Below are 18,074 nucleotides of genomic sequence, written 5' to 3' on the forward strand. Positions count from 1 at the left end.
ATAGTAAGGTTCACCCATCTGTTCCAAAAGAGATCATTGGACACATGAAACTGCCCTCTCTCCTTTCTCCTATTGCTTGAGATACACACATGCGCACACACACGTGAGTATGCACACAGATATTTACATCGTGCTAAACTATTAAAACTTGGGAGGGGGGAAATCCCCATAAATACATTAATTTTTAGTTAAGGCTGCTGGGTGATGTAAAACTTAATGATTAATCAATAATGATCTGGATGATGGGATGGATTGCACCCACAGCAAGTTTGCAGATGACACTAAGCCAACTGCATTCCAAAACATGTTAAAAACTTTTTAAATTCTTGTTTAAGGTACTCCGCCTTGCACCTGGTTTGTGGCATAGCTCTTAGGCTCTTCAGGTATATGTGTGTGTGTGGTGGCGGGTGTCTTTGCCAAGTGTAGCATGCAGCTCTTTGTAAGAGCTGCCTGTCTTTGGATCAGCACCAGATTGACTGTTGGCCTCCTTGGCCTTCTGGTATGTCTGTCTCATTTTCTCCACTTTCATGTGGCATTGCTACTGATCCTTATCATTCTCCTTCTCCTGCATCCCCGTGCAAGCTGCTTGTAGATGTCCACATTTCTGTGGTTGGCCCATAGCTGTGCCTGCACAGCCTCATCTCCCCACAGGCCCAGGAGAGCCAATATCTTCTGTCTATTCCAGACCAAGGTGTGTCTGGAGCACATAGCTGGCATGATCATTTGGGCAGTTGCACACAGAAATGGAGAGCTGCTTGATGTGCTCGCCAAGCTGGACAATCAGGAAAAGGCATTTAAAAAATTTGCATTTGTGATAAATGAAGGGTGGGGTAACCCCCATTTATGAACACCCAGCCATCCTCTTAGCCGTAAAATCCCTCTTGGTTTCTGTTCTATGATTGTTTTTCCTGTAAAGGGTTAACGAGCCCACAGTTAAAAGAAAAGGAGTGGGCACCTGACCAAAAGAGCCAATGGAAAGGTAGAACTTTTAAATTTTGGAAAGGAACTTTCCCTTTGTCTGTTGTTCTCCTGAGAAGGAGTCACGGAGCAGCAATGCCATATAAGGCTTGAATCAGGTATGAAGATTCATCTTTCGTACCTAGAAGAAATTATTTGGATAGGGGATGTTTAGTTAGACACAATCAGGTTTATTTTTTTATTTTGGCTTGTGGATCTCCTGTGTGCTAACCCCAGATGCTTTTGTTTGCTTGTAACTTTTATGGTGAGCCCCCAAGATGCTTTATTTGGGTGCTTGATGATTGGAATTGCTCTTTTAAAATCTAGCAAAAGCCTAAGTCCCAGATGTATTTTTTGTTTTTAGTAGAATTTACCTTTTTTAACAACAGGATTGGATTTTTGGTGTCCTAAGAGGTTTGTGCATATGCTGTTTGATTAGCTGGTGGCAACAGATAATTTCCTTTCTTTTCTTTCTCAGCTCTTCCCCGGATGGGAGGTGGGGTGAAAGGGCTTGCACAGGGAGTGCTCCTTCCTGGGTACAAGGTTTTTTTTTTTGCATTTGGGTGGTGGCAGCATTTACCAAGCCAAGATCAGAGAAAAGCAGTAACCTTGGGAGTTTAATACAAGCCTGGAGTGGTCAGTATTAATTTTTAGAATCCCTGCGGTCCCCCACCTTCTGCACTCGGAGTGACAAAGTTGGGATTCAGCCTTGACAGCGTTGACCTTAGTGTGTTGACCACAACTCTCTGCCGTTTGGGGAGGTGGTGTTATTGTGTCACTACAATAGGGCACTTACATGGGTCAGAGATGAATTTAAGTATAGACACATGGACAAATAGGTTGATGCAAGATTGCTTACGTTGACCTAAGTTTGTAGTGTCGACCAGGCCTGAATGATGCATGAGTCCTGTTGAAAAAATAGTAGTGTGATCATGTAATTAAAGACTGTATCATAATGCATATGTACAAGGGAGCTGAATTAAAGGTGCACAGGCAACTTTAACTCTGGCATTTCCTAACATTTGAGTGCTTGACTTTGCAAGCTTAATAATCTTTTAGCACAGCTTTTTGAATGTAATTATAATTATTATGTACTTTAAGGGGTTGATTATATTGCTTGGGCATCCTCATTAGAGAAAAACATGAATACAAGACAGTGTCCTTTGTGTCCTGTATATGACTATGTGAAATGAAATGTTAGTATTACTTGTAATAGATGAAACGTTAGTATTATTTGTAATAGATGGCTAATGTGACTTGAGATTTTGTCAGAGAGCTATGATGGACATGAAATGGAGTACACTGTTGCTGTGGGATTGTTATTTGGTATAAAGGGCTTATGATAAACTACATGAGGTTATATGCGTGCAATGGGCTAATGGACCATTTTCAAATTTCTTAACTTGCAGATTTATTTTTAACTCCCTTTAACCTCCTTGTTGAGGCATTGTGATTTGGAAGAATGAGCATAGAGTCAGGAGGTCCAGAATTCTAATAATAGTTCTGCCACTGACTCACTGGGTGGCCTTGGGCATATTGCTTTGCCTTCCCATCTCTGTTTCTCTATCTATTATACATTGAGCCAGATCCTCGGCTGGTGTAAATCAGTGTGGCTCCATTGACTTCCACAGTGCTATGACAATTTATGCCAGGTGATAATCGGACACATAGGGGTTAATACTTGCCCAACTACCTCACCTACCTTGATGATTAATTAGCTAATATCCGTACATGCTTTGTACACATAAAGTGCTAGAAAAATGTTAAACATTATCACTAACATTCTTGGAATGCAATTTGTACAAGATTTGCCTCTCTTAGCAATCTGTACTTAAAGTTAACAATGTTTTGTTGGGGGGTATATGCAAATAGATCTTCTGTGCATATTTGGTATATAAGAACTTGTGCCAAAAAAGAGAGATGGGAAGAAAATTCTATCATTCTTTTAAAATACAGAAAGAAACTACCAGTTGAAAACTTATGAATTAATAACACACTTGTCTATTTGTGTTTACATCAACTTTAAAAAAAAAAAAAAACCTTGGAGAAAGAAATGTTGCTTGCGACTCATTAGGTCTGTTAATCTGTTTCATGACAGTAGTAACTACTGCCTGTAGGAAAGGAAAAAAATCAGACTATTATCTACTGTTCGGCATGAATGCCTAGATATATGTGAAATCATTAAATGCAAGGAAGGAGTAATAATGTTATTTACATAGTTTCCACTTAAAAGGAAAAAACAACTAGAAACTATTTCCTATGCAATGGAACTCAAAGGCTTCTATATTTATGGAAGAGGGGGAACTATCAAGAATTACCTTTCTTGGAATTCTGTTAATAAGCACAATGAGAAATTTAAAATTGTTAGAATGTAGTAACCTTCAGCATGCACACAGATACTTGGCTTAATATTCAGTGTGGTTTGCTTTGAATTAACAACATTTTTTATTTCAGACACATGCATTGCAACTTAGGGTTACACTAAATGACTTTGGGTTTTGGATATGTATTTAGAAGATGATTTTTATATTAAATGGAAATCATTTTGCTTCCTTAGGGGCCCCATTCTGAAAAATAATCATTTTTGAACAGTAGAAGCATCTAAGTACTAAAACTGAGATGTACAGACAGCTTACTAGCTCTTTAAAGGGAACTGAGTCTACTTAATGCCCCAGAGCAAGTCACTACTATTAGTTGTATTATGAAATATGCACATTTCATATGTTTTATGATGATAGATCTTGATTTTTTTTCTCTGTCACTAAAACAGTTGAGAAATAGAGAGGAACTGGTTGAGAATTTGAAAGTGAAAGGCAGCTTAGGTGAAAGTGATCATGAAATGATAAAGAGTTCATGATTTTAAGGAATGATAGGAGGGAAAACAGCACAATAAAGGTAATGGATTTCAAGAAGGCAGACTTCAGCAAACTTGGGGAGTTGGTAGGTAAGATCCCCTGGGAAGCAAGTCAAAGGGGAAAAAGAGAATTGGCATTTTTTCAGAGAGACATTATTAAGGACCAAAGGTAGGAAAGATAGGAAGGATGGCAAGAGACCACCCTGGTTTAACCAGGAGATCTTCAGTGTTCTGAAACTTAAAAAAGAGTCCTACAAAAAGTGGAAACTAGGTCAAATTACAAAAGATGAAAATAAACAAACAACACAAGCAAAATAGGGACAAAATTGGAAAGGCGAGGCACAAAACGAGATCAAACTAGCTAGAGACATAAAGGGTTATAAGAAAACATTCTACAAATACATTAGAAACAAGAGGAAGACTAAAGACAGGGTGGGCCAATTCCTCAATGAAGGGGGGGAACTAACAGGAAATGTAGAAATGGCAGAAGTGCTAAATAATTTTCATGTTTCAGTTTTCACCAAAAAAGTTTAGTAGCCCATTGGACATCTAACTTAATGAATGCCAGTGAAAATGAGGTGGACTCAGAGGATAAAATAGGGAAAGTATAAGTTAAAAATTATTTAGACAAGTTAGATGTCTTCAGGTCACCAGGGCCTGATGAAATGCATCCTATAATCACAGGCGCCGACTTTCCAAAGTGCCAGGGGGTGCTCAACCCCCATCTCTGCCCCATTCCATCCCTTCCCCCAAAACCCCACAACTCCACCTTTTTCGGCCCCCACTCTACCGCTGTCCCGCCTCTTCCGGCCCCTGCTCCATCCCCACCTCACCTCTTGCCGCCCAGTTCCGCCCCCCAGCGTGCCACGTCCTTGCTCCTCCCCACTCCCTTCCAGCCTCCTGCATGCCACAAAACAGCTGATTGCAGTGGGTGGGAGGTGCGGGGAGGGAAGGGGAGGCACTGATCCATGGGGCCCGCTGGTGGGCGGGAGGCGCTGTGGGGGTGGGAGGGAGCTGAAAGACGGGCTAGCACCCACCATTTTTTCCCCACTGGTGCTCCAGCTTTGGAGCACCCATGGAGTCGGCGCCAGTGCCTAGAATACTGAAGGAAATGCCTGAAGAGATATCTAAGCCACGAACAATTATCTTCAAAAAGTCAGGGACTACGGTCAGATTCCAGAGGACTCGAATGGACAAATATAGTGCCAATCTATAAAAAGGGGAATAAGGACAACCCAGGGAATTACAGACCAGTCAGTTTAACTTCAGTACCCACAAAGATAATAGAGCAAATAATTAAGCAATTTGCAAACATTTAAAAGATGATAAAGTGATAACTAACAGTCAACATGGATTTGTCAAGAACAAATTGTGTCAAACCAACCTAATAGCTTTCTTTGACAGGATAACAACCCATTTGGATGGGGGGAAAGTGGTAGCTGTGATATATCTTGACTTTATTAAGGCTTTTGATACTGTCTCACATGACCGTCTCATAAACAAACTAGGGAAATACAACTTAGAATCTGATGGAGCTACTATAAGGTGGGTCATAACTGGTTGGAAAACTGTTCCCAGAGAGTAGTCATCAGTCGATCACAATCAAGCTGAAAGGGCATATCAAGTGGGGTCCTGCAGGATGAGTTCTGGGTCCAGTTCTGTTCAATTTCTTAATCAGTGATTTAGATAATGGCAGAGACAGGACACTTATAAAGTTTGCAGATGATACCAAGCTTGGAGGTGTTGGAAGTGCTTTGGTGGATAGGATTAAAAATCAAAATTATCTGGACAAATTGGTGAAATGATCTGAAGTAAATTGGATGAAATTCAATAAGGACAAATGCAAAGTACTCCTCTTAGGAAGGAACCGTCAGTTGCACATATACAAAATGGGAAATGACTGCCTGGGAAGGAGTACTGCGGAAAGGGATCTTGGGGTCATAGTGGATCACAAGCTAAATATGAGTCAACAGTATAATGCTGTTGCAAAAAAAGCAAACATCGTTCTGGGATGTATTAGCATGAATGTTGTAAGTAAGACGCAAGAAGAAATTCTTCTGTTCTACTCTGCACTGATATGGCCTCAACTGGAGTATTGTGTCCAGTTCTGGGCGCCACATTTCACGAAAGATGTGGACAAATGGGAGAAAGTCCAGAGAAAAGCAACAAAAATGATTAAAGGTCTAGAAAACATGACCTGTGAGAGAAGATCGAAAACATTTGGTTTGTTTAGTCTGGAGAACAGAAGACTGAGAGGGGATATAATAGTTTTCAAGTACATAAAATGTTACAAGCAAGAGGGAGAAAAATTGTTCTCCTTAACCTCTGAGGTTAGGACAAGAAGCAATGCGCTTAAATTGCAGTAAGGGAGGTTTAGGTTGGACATCAGGAAATGCTTCCTAACTGTCAGGGTGGTTAAGCACTGGAATAAATTGCCTAGGGAGGTTGTGGAATCTCCATCATTGGAGATTTTTAAGAGCAGGTGTCAAGGCTGATTCCCCATTCTGGCACTTTGAGTGCAGAGGGTGAGGTCCCGCAAGGATTCTAAAAATTAATACTGGCCACTCCAGGCTGGTATTAAACTCCCAAGGTTGCAGCTTCTCTCTGATCTTGAATGGGTAGATGCTGCCACCACCCAAGTTTGCAAAAAACAAAACAACAACAACAACAAAAAACTTTTGAGAACCCAGGAAGGAGCAATTGGGAATTCCTTCCTGTGGGGTACCCTCAAGCCCCCCCCCCACACACACACACACGAGCAGAGGAAGAAAACAAAGGAAATCAGCTGTTGCTACCAGCTAATTAAACAACATATGCACAAACCTTTTAGGACACACACACAAAAACACACCGATCCTGTTCTTAAAAAGGGTACATTTTATTAAAAACAAAGAGAAAGAAAATATGTCTGGAACTTAGGCTATTGCTAGAATTAAAAACAGCAAATATAATAATTAAGCATCAAGAATGGTTTTCTTGAGGTCCAGCTTAAAGGTTACAAGCAAAACAAAAGCATTTGGGGTTAGCACAGAGGAGTCCACAAGCCAATAATAAATAAAAGAAATGATCCTAATCACGGCTTCCTAGACATTCCCTGATTTATTTACATATCTGGGGTTCAAATAAGTAGTTTTAGGTATGATCTGATGATTTTCCATACCTGGCTTAAAGCTTCTTATAGCACTGCTGCTCTGTGTCGCCTCTCTCCGGAGAACAACAGACAGACCAAGGGAAAGTTTTTTTCCAATTTTAAAATGTTCTAGCCTCCCATTGGCTGTCTTGGTCAGGTGCCCACTCACTTCCCTTTACCTGTGCATGCAGTCAGACTTTTTAACCTTTTACAGGTAAAGCAAGTAGAGAACAGCTACCAAGAGGGATTCTATAGCTAGCTGGCTGGCTGGGTGTCCACGAACGGGGGCTATCCCTCCCCCCTCATTTATCACAGCAGGTTAGACAAACACTTGTTAGGAATGGTGTAGATAACACTTAGTCCTGCCATGAGTGCAAAGGACTGGACTAGAAGACCACTCGAGTTCCCTTCCAGTCCTACAATTGTATGATTCTGTGGTTACCAGAATTCATGATCCTAATCCTGCAAAGTACTAAGATAATATGATGTAAACTGGGGTCATTCAACATCCCAGAGATGTAGGCCTCAGATACAGTACCATTGTAATGGTCTTAGCATTGAAGGTATTCTTTACATTTACTTTTATTGGTGACTTGTTGTCATGGGATCTCACCCCCACTTTGAGCTTGTGGGTTCAAAGATGGGGACCCGCAGGTATTCTGCCACCACCCTAACCCTTAGGGTGGGGTTCCTTCTCGCTGCCACCACTCAATCAAGAAATGTGGATTGAGACACAGTCCTTCCCCAAAATCCTAGGGGATTCCAAGAGCCCCAAATCCATGGAGTTCTCACACCCAGGAGAAACAAACCATTCCCCCTGCTTCCTCCCCCCCCTCCCTTTTCCTAGGAGAGATACCGGGATCCAACTACAGAGGGATACCTCCCCCTCCCCTTTCCCTGAGAATCCATCCAAGGAAAGACCAACAAGTCCTTAATAGAAAAGAATTTATTAAAGAACAAAAAGAAAGTACAGAATCTCTATGAGCCCAAGCTGGACACTCATAGGGTATAACCTTATCAATCTCTGGAGAGAATCCCCTCTCCCCCTTTTCTCAGTAAAAGCAATATCAGCAAAAAGGAATAAAGCATTTCCTTTAGCAAACACACAATTGCAAATATAGAAATCAAATCATAAGACTAATTCGCCTTTCTAATTAATACTCACTATTAATTAGTAGAAACTACTCCAGGAGAACTTGGAGACATGACTGTCCTCTGTTAGATCCAAAAACAGTTCTCATACAGACAAAGGCTTCCCTCCACAGAGATTTGAAAAAATCTTATCTCTGATTGGTCCTCTGGTCAGGTGGTCACCAGGTACTACATGTTAACCCTTTACAGGTAAAACAGACCTTAACCCTTAACTATCTGTTTATGACACTTGTACTCAAGTTCTCATTTTAACTTTCCCATATTACATGGAGGAGATATATAGATAGCCTTTTCTTGAGAATCTTACAAAACAGTGACACAGAAGAAGTAGATTATTGTTTTACAGGGTTGTGCTTTAGTTTGAAATATTTCATTTCTCGGTGGTGATAGTCTGAACACACTGACTTGTCATGAGGCCACAAGAGATGTGCAGTTTTGACGTATAATCCTGTTCAAGGGCTGTGGCCAAAATGAGAATGGAGGTGGCTATGGTCAGGGGCGGCTCCAGGCCACAGCATACCAAGCGTGTGCTTGGGGCAGCAAGCCGCGGGGGGTGCTCTGCCGGCACCGCGAGGGCAGCAGGCAGGCTGCCTTCCGCGGCTTGCCTGCGGAGGGTCCGCTGGTCCCGCGGCTTCGGTGGACCTCCCGTGGGCAAACCGCTGGAGGCAGCCTGCCTGCCATGCTTGGGGCAGCAAAATCCGCCCCTGGCTATGGTTATCTAATGTTATTCAGGTACTACATAGAAACTGCTTAATTGTAAGTAGTAATAAATGAAGGATTTTTTTAACAGTTTGCATGAAAGCTTCTGTTTGATTTGAAATAAAGGTTTATTTTTTTCTAACTTTATATAACTTGTCATTATTGTAGATATATCAACATGGTACTGCGAATAGATTACCTGGATTGAATGGAGTGCTAGAGAAATAAATGTAGTCTACTGCACTTGTACCAAGATAGGCTAGACCTAATCGATCTCTTCCATCTCTAATTTCTGTGATATTACTTTAATTGATTTTCATTATTACCACTGATTGAATAATGAAGATGGTAAGAAAGAGTGTATTACTCTTGTGTTCTCTCATGTAATTAATTTCATTGCTGGAGAATGCCATCTATTGTATAATACCATAGCACATTATTTCACTAGACATATTCCCTGTGGAGTACTGAATGATGTAAGTGTCTAGGTGCCTGCTTAATTGTACATGAGCATTTCTCAACTGTCAGTTCTGCTGGTGCTTCTTGAGCTATTAATTTGGAATGAAGTAACATAGGAGGAAAACATGTTATCTGATAATATAAAAACACTCATTTGTCAGAAAATAAATGAATCTCCTTTGAAAACACATCTGTTGTGAGGAGATGGAATAAAATGGTTTAATAGCCATGTCTTGACTCTGACAACCCCTATTGGAAAAGACACAATGAAGCTCTCAATTGGTCACATGTCACCAAGTAGATTCTGGTAAGATTTTTGAGTCAGTACAATAAAAAAGTTCTTATTTTATATTTTACAGGTTATATTATATCCAACATCCAATAGCTCAAAGTCACCTGAGTTACATAAAATGATAGTCCCCAAAAACAGCCAGGACTCTGACTTGAAGATTAAACTGGCAGTGAGGATGGATAAGCCACCCCATATGAAGCATTGTGGGTGAGTATGCACTTTGTGAATTCCTCTGCATGTTTAGTTCCAGTATTATGTTCACATTTTTCCACATGTAACTGTAAGGCAAAGTTGAGAGGCAGCACTGAAATGCACAACATTTGCTGTAATATGGAAAGGTATCATGCTGGCTTTATAAGTAATTTTAGCCTGGACTAACATTTAATTCAAATGATTCATTGGGATGTAAAGATAAATTGTAAGAACTAATTCTAAGGGCTTGGCTACACTTGCGAGTTACAGTGCAATAAAGGAGCCCCGGGCGCACTAGCTCACTACCCATCCACATTGGCAAGGCACGTAGAGCGCTCTGACTCTGCAGCTACAGTGCTGCTGGTACTCCACCTCAGCAAGTGGAATAACGTTTGCTGCGCCCCCGCTGGAGCGATGCAGCACTAGTGTGAACAAGGTGTTGCATTACTGCACTCTGATTGACCTCCGGAAACATCCCATAATCCCCTTAAGTCAAGTGGCCACTCTTGTCATTGTTTTGAACTCGCTGTAGAACTGCAGATACACCCTTTCAAAGCTCTGTTTCTGACAGCTGGCTGCTTATCTGCTCCAGGACAAAAGAATCATTATTGAGGAATGCTGCTTGCTTTGAGTGAGAGAGAGAGAGAGAGAGAGGTGGGGGCGGGGTTCTTTTTTTCCGCTGTCTGAACTTACAAGACAGCATGTCAGCATGCTGTCTTGTATCAGCCCCCCAAAAACCTACTCTCTCTCTCTCTCCACATACATACAACATACTCCCTGTCACACTCCACCCCACCCCCCCTTGCAGCCACTTGCATGCTGGGATAGCTATCACAATGCACTGCTCTTTGTGGCATTGCAAGAGCTGCTAATGTGGCCACATGAGTGTGCTTCCAGCTGAGAATGTAAACACTCAGCAGCGTTTTCCCTGCTGCGGTCTCCGAAGGCTGGTATAACTCCCAGTGCTCTACAACTGCAAGTATAGCCATGCCCTAAGATGTCAGAGTGAAAAGTGCAATGCCCTTTACAAAAAGCAGTTCTTGAATGTTAGGCTTAGAGTTAATAATTATTTTAAAAATACTTGATATCTAGGTGGCACACAATTTCCATTAAAATAAAATAAATTTTATATGTGAATATGGTGCTATTTGTAACACAAAAAGTTTCTGTCCTCTCATGTTCCGTATTTCTGTTCAAGGGTATTTGCATTATAGTAGCAATTTAGGAACTTTTCCTGTTTCTAGATCTTACATTAGAGCTATGTGTAATGGATTATAAAAAGAATATAAATATAAAAACACATGGCCAGCATCTCCCATCCCAATTGCAAAAATAATAATGTCTCCTGGAAGAGGGAAAGGCTTCAATTACAAGTATTACGAAGTGTTTGGCAGGCATATTTTTTATCCTTCTACACAATGCAAACAAAAGGCAGAAGTGCTTTCCAGAAAAAGAACACCATTGTAGATTCTAATTATTACTGTATAAATTAGCATCAAGTATGCTATTAAATTCTTCTGAAATACTTCCTATTGTTTCTATTTTGCTTATTTCAGACAGGGCTGATGTCATTGCCTATTATTAAAGATGCCCCATACTTCCTATTATATAACACAGTTTTCAGTTCCTTATGACTTTGCTAAACTTTAACTGTATGGCCTGAAATTTTCCATGACACATGTCTGCCTCAGGATGTTTTTGTGTGTGTGTGTGTGAAAATGTCAGCCCAAATGGTTCTGTTGTTTCAAAGAATGAGACTCGGGATTGGTAGGCAAGGAGGACCGGGACCGGTTGTTCCAGAGGACCGAGCTCAGGAGCCTGAGGCATTAGGGGATAGATGCATTGTGTGAGGAGCTGGCAAGGGGGAACTGGGACTGGCTGGGCAAGGAGAGTGTGAAGGGGTGAGAAATCTGAGAAGTGGAAACTGAGACTGGGTAGGCAAGGAGAATAGGACAGGGAATAAGAAGAGGCCAGGGATGGGGAGATGGGGACAGGTTGGAGGGAACAGGGCAGAAGGGGCCAAGATTTGGGGGGAGGGAGGGCAAAGGGACAGGCAGAAGAGCCTCTGCAGAATCCGTGTTGACTAGAAAACATTTCCCTTCAGAACCTGTAATAGAACCCATGACTCAATAGTCTTCTGTTCTCAGCAAATATCTGGGAAACCAACTGGCAAAGTGTGTGCCTCATCTCTCTCTAGTGCTTTCATGTACAGGATGATGATCTACTATTGAGATCAGTTACTCCATTAGCTCATGTAGCTGAGGTACGTGTGGTGGAACTAAAAGTTCTAAATCTGCTGCTGACCTATCTGGGTGTCAATATGATGCCACATGATGGACTTTCTTGCGGGAGGGGTACAGTGTTTGGGGCTATTTTAAAAATTAAGGAATTATTTTTTTAAATGTTAAAAATAGGGATGTAAAATGTTAACCGCTTAACCAGTTAATTGGTAAGCATTAGGCTTACCGGTTAACTGACATTAACCGTTAATCTCTGGCCATGCCAGGCGGCCCATGGCTGCGCCACGCCGAACCCCGTGTTGGCCAGACCCCAGCCTTCTGACTCTTTAAATCTTTTGTGAATGGATATTTGAAAGAGTGGAAGAAACTGAAGGACATTCCAATCCTCCCCTTCCCCCACTTTTTACACACTTAATCCACGCATTTGATGCCACAAGCACATGTGTGCCTGGCCCTAACAAATGCTACTAGCCAGAAGGTTCTGTGCAGTCTGAGGTGAATGCAACCCAGCAATGTGGATTTGTGACACATTCTTCTTGAGAACTCTAGCTACTAGTAACTTATGCATTTTTTAAAAATTCTTTTTTACTATAACTCAGAATCTGTTTATCTTGTATTCATGGAATGTGGCAACGTTCTACTTGCCAAAGATTGTAGAGCCTGCTAGATAAAGTGTTGTCTCAGTATTGCAAAGGTAGTGAGTTCATATTTTGCTAGAGTTTTACTTTTATTAAAATTTCTATTAAAATGTTTCCATTATGATTTTAGATTTTCCAAAAACTTCTGAGCCAAAATGTATCATATGCTAAAAAGCCTATTTTGAAAGCTGTTTAGCTATATGAAGATGTGATAGTTAAGTTAGAAAAGAGATTGCCCGTGTAAGTGATTACACTGAAGACACGTGTGCCAATTTGGTCTTTCCCTTTCTAACTCATCACTTCATTGTGTGGGGTTGTTGAGGCAGATGAGTCAGTCCTATTTGTCTTACTTTGCTTAATAATTTAAGTAGCTTTCCTCTGTCTAATACGTTCTCTTTTAATGTACATCTTTACATGACTGAATAGATGGATTTGTAATTTGGATTATTTTTACAAGTGAAATATTTTGGATCAGTTGAATTATCTTTTAGCATAGCCTAGTGGCTAATAGAGGGTATTGCTCTGTTGCTGTCAGTTTAGAATGAAAACAGGCACAATGAAGTTTTTACAAGTAACTTCTTCAAGAAATAAATGCAGAACAAATAATATTCAATAGTCTCATCTAAAAGGGAAAAGAATAAAAACAAATTTTAGAAAGCAAAACCCAAACAGTGTTATGTTTACAAAGCATTACTGCTTGAATTGGATATTGCATTTCTGTCTCAGCGCTCCAGAAATTGTTTCCAATATACAGGAGGCAAAACTTTCATTCCCTAAATGTTTTGTTTTGCTTTTTCTTGAGATGTCCCTTATCAGTTTTTCCATGTTTGTCTTGTTTGTTTTCCTGGATTCCTCTCTCATTCTACAGGCTTTTGATTGTTGTTCTTAATGCTGAATTTTAAAGAGGTTTCTTGGTCCTCTGTGTTTGTGTGTGTGTATGTAATTATATATAAAAACTGTGTGTGTGTAAAACTCCCTCGCTTTTTGTGTTATTGGCCATATTGTTGTGGCTTGTTGCGTCTGTGCTCTCATTTTCCTTTTGGGACATCTTTACAATTTATTCTCTTCAGTAGTAAGAACCCTAGACAGGATATCTTCAGAGCATTACTTACCCTATCATTCTGATTCTCTGAACATATCTTCCAGAATTGTCACTCGCTGGCCCACCTCTTCTGTGTTTAGTAAGTAATATTGGGTGAGTCTCATGTGGAAACCTCGGGGATTGTGAAAGATATTTTTCAACAGAAAACTGTTAACAAGTATTCTGAAATTAGCTGCAACAGATCTTTCTTACTAGATACAGATATGGATGGTTCGTTTTTATTTTCCACCAGAAACAGTGCCACTCTGTGGAAAGCAGAAGGGTTGCTAGGGGGAATCTGAAGATGGTTTTGAGAATTCAAGGGTCTCAGTGAAACTGAATATAATTGCAAACTGCCATAAATGTCTGTTAATGTTCCCAGGAGTCCTAACCACTTGTCACTGATAAGTATTGAGATTTGTATATAATATTTCAGAAAGTTAATAAATGATCTGTTGTTACTTACAGCCTTTGCTGCCCCAAGCACAATCCGTCTGGCACATTGTGTATTTATCTCATAACACTACTCCTGGGCAGACGTTCAAATTTCCACATAATGACATCAGAAAGATCAAATCCCTAAGTTTAGCTAAAACAAAATATGGCACATATTGTGCTTGTTTCTCAAGATATACATTTGCATTATGGAACTAGTCCAGGTCAGCATCTTCTCATGAGACATTTCTAAAATTTGTGGGGAGGATTATTAACCTATAGTTGCTAATTGATTATTTCTGTTGCCCTAAAGATACATGCTTTCATAGCTGTAGTTTTCAGTCTCACAGGATCCTTCTCTGATATTTTCTTGCATAACATATCCTAGTATGGTATCAAGAGAACTGCAAAAGTGTTCACCAAACAGATGTAAATTCAATGATACACACCTGAGCTGAAATCTGCCTGCTAAAGTCCAGCCCAAATAGCTGATCTGGGCACTGGGAAGACATAGGAGAAGGAATCTCCACTGCTAGAGAAGGTCTCTCTAGGTCAGTGTTAATGGCACATGGCCTTGCCCTGAAGAGGTTAATTTAATCTTAGGGGTGTGTCATAAGTAGTTAGTTAAGGGTTAAGGTCTACCTGTAAAGGGTTAACACAGACCTGGTGAAACACCTGACCAAAGGACCAATCAGGGAAGAGAATTTGAAAATCCCAGAGAGCGGGAACTTGGGTCTCTGTGTTCTTTGTTCTGAGTTCTTAGCCGTCTGGACCTACACCAGACCAGACGCTTAACCAAGTCTGCTCATCTTTCTGAACTAATTTCCTCTATTCAAGCTAGTGAGTATTAGAAGAACTGGGTAATTGCATATAAGAATCCTGTGTCTGCAATTCTGTGTGTTTGCATTGATTATTCGTAATTTTGCCTGTATTGTTTGTACTGAGGAAAAGGGAGAAATTTCTCCAGGGATTAATAAGATTAGACCCTATGAATGTCTATCTTGGATTCATAGAGATTGTGTATTTTTTCTCTTCTTTCTTTTATTCTTTTAATAAACTCTTTTAAGTTCAGGACTTGGTTAAGTTCCTTACCGGTGGATTCAAATTCAATGATACACACCTGAGCTGAAATCTGCCTGCTAAAGTCCAGCCCAAATAGCTGATCTGGGCACTGGGAAGACATAGGAGAAGGAATCTCCACTGCTAGAGAAGGTCTCTCTAGGTCAGTGTTAATGGCACATGGCCTTGCCCTGAAGAGGTTAATTTAATCTTAGGGGTGTAACCCAGCAAGTATGTGGGGTGTGCAGTAAGGGGGATGGGATGAAGAGATAAGAGCTACAGCATTTCAATCACATGTTTACTAAGTTTAGAATGTGCCCATCTTGGTAGTTCAGAATTTGGGTTGAATAACTCAATATTGTTGTAGAAGCCCACCAGGGAGTCTACAGAGAAGCGAGTTCTAAAGAAGGGATTTGAATGAGGAGAAGGTAATGTCTTGGTGGGCCAGAACTTGGGTAGTGTAGTGTTGCCTAGTAGATGCAACATTGGACTGTGATTTGAGAGATACAGATTCTAGCCCCATCGTTGCAAATATCAGGCTGGGTAAATTTGGGTAAGTCATTTCACCCCTGTGTGCCTCAGTTTCCCCATTTGTAAAATGGGATAATGATATTTACCACCTTTGTAAAGCACTTTGAGATCTATAGATGGGAAGTGCTATGTAGGAGCTAGGAATTACTATGATTTGAATAGAGTGTGACCTGCAAAAAGGCCCTGAGACATTTGACAGGGAAGCAGACAAATGGTGCACTGAGCCTGATATTATTGGTAGAGTGGATGAGATGTGGTTGACAATGGCACACATCTGAAAAACTTTCACCACAGAATTTTCTCTCTTTTATAGAGTGAAATTAAGTACTCAGAAGTATTTAAACAAACTATGTTATGACATAAGCCAACAAAAATTAAAAATAATTGAACGTAGTGGTTTGTACTCCATCCCTAATACCTGTTCTTATTTTAATGCCTACGTGTAAGTGGACTGTTGGAAGTTGACATTAATACTGCATATTCTGGCTTTTGTCAGTTTTAGTAATCTTAACATTATTTATACATACATTTTCTTTTTAATTAATAGGCACTCCTCCGCACAATGATAAGAGTGCCCCAGGGCACTACAACTAGTGTTAAGAACATAAGAATGGCCATATTGGGTCAGACCAAAGGTCCATCCAGCCCAGTATCCTGTCTACCGACAGTGGCCAATGCCAGGTGCCCCAGAGGGAGTGAACCTAACAGGTAATGATCAAATGATCTCTCTCCTGCCATCCATCTCCACCCTCTGACAAACAGAGGCTAGGGACACCATTCCTTACCCATCCTGGCTAATAGCCATTAATGGACTTAACCTCCATGAATTTATCTAGTTCTCTTTTAAACCCTGTTATAGTCCTAGCCTTCACAATCTCCTCAGGAAAGGAGTTCCACAGGTTGACTGTGCACTGTGTGAAGAAGAACTTTCTTTTATTTGTTTTAAACCTGCTGCCCATTAATTTCCTTTGGTGACCCCTAGTTCTTATATTATGGGAACAAGTAAATAACTTTTCCTTATTCACTTTCTCCACATCACTCATGATTTTATCTACCTTTATCCTATCCCCTCTTAGTCTCCTCTTTTCCAAGTTGAAAAGTCCTAGCCTCTTTAATCTCTCCTCATATGGGATCCGGTCCAAACCCCTAATCATTTTACTTGCCCTTCTCTGAACCTTTTCTAATGCCAGTATATCTTTTTTGAGATGAGGAGACCACATCTGTATGCAGTATTTAAGATGTGGGTGTACCATGGATTTATATAAGGACAATAAGATATTCTCTGTCTTATTTTCTATCCCTTTTTTAATGATTCCTAACATCCTGTTTGCTTTTTTGACTGCCTCTGCACACTGCATGAATGTCTTCAGAGAACTATCCACGAGGACTTCAAGATCTCTTTCCTGATTAGTGGTAACTAAATTAGCCCCCATCGTATTGTTTGTATAGTTGGGGTTATTTTTTCCAATGTGCATTACTTTACATTTATCCACATTAAATTTCATTTGCCATCTTGTTGCCCAATCACTTAGTTTTGTGAGATCTTTTTGAAGTTCTTCACAGTCTGCTTTGGTCTTAACTATCTTGAGCAGTTTAGTATCATCTGCAAACTTTGCCACCTCACTGATCATTTATGAATAAGTTGAATAGGATTTGTCCTAGGACTGATCCTTCGGGGACACCAATAGTTACCCCTCTCCATTGTGAAAATTTACCATTTATTCCTATGCTTCCCTGTCTTTTAACCAGTTCTCAATCCATGAAAGGATCTTCCCTCTTATCCCATGACAACTTAATTTACATAAGAGCCTTTGGTGAGGGACCTTGTCAAAGACTTTCTGGAAATCTAAGTAGACTATGTCCACTGGATCCCCCTTGTCCACATGTTTGTTGACCCCTTCAAAGAACTCTAATAGATTAGTAAGACACGATTTCCCTTTAGAGAAACCATGTTGACTTTTGCCCAATAATTTATGTTCTTCTATGTGTCTGATAATTTTATTTTTTACTATTGTTTCAACTAATTTGTCCAGTACCGACGTTAGACTTACCGGTCTATAATGCCGGGATTACCTCTAGAGCCCTTTTTAAATATTGGTGTTACATTAGCCATCTTCCAGTCATTGGATACAGAAGCCGATTTAAAGGACATGTTACAAACCATAGTTAATAGTTCTGCAATTTCACATTTGAGTTTTTTCAGAACTCTTGGGTGAATACCATCTGGTCTCGGTGACTTGTTACTGTTACTGTTAATTCCAAAACCTCCTCTAGTAACACTTCAATCTATGACAATTCCTCAGATTTGTCACCTACAAATGATGGCTTGGGTTTGGGAATCTCCCTAACATATAA

General features: G+C 40.4%; 1 protein-coding gene across 13 annotated transcripts in view; it reads left to right on the plus strand.

Annotated features, from left to right (window-relative positions):
• CADPS2 (calcium dependent secretion activator 2) overlaps positions 1-18,074 on the plus strand; it is a 548,645-nt gene that overhangs the window by 284,850 nt on the left and 245,721 nt on the right. For all 13 annotated transcript variants that reach the window (XM_045031264.1, XM_045031306.1, XM_045031338.1 and 10 more), the window contains exon 8: positions 9,611-9,750. In XM_045031264.1, coding sequence (XP_044887199.1) covers positions 9,611-9,750 — 140 coding nt within the window. The remainder of the gene's footprint in view (positions 1-9,610; positions 9,751-18,074) is intronic.

Source organism: Mauremys mutica, chromosome 1 (assembly GCF_020497125.1).
Source record: "Mauremys mutica isolate MM-2020 ecotype Southern chromosome 1, ASM2049712v1, whole genome shotgun sequence".
In the NCBI taxonomy this organism is placed as follows: domain Eukaryota; kingdom Metazoa; phylum Chordata; order Testudines; family Geoemydidae; genus Mauremys; species Mauremys mutica.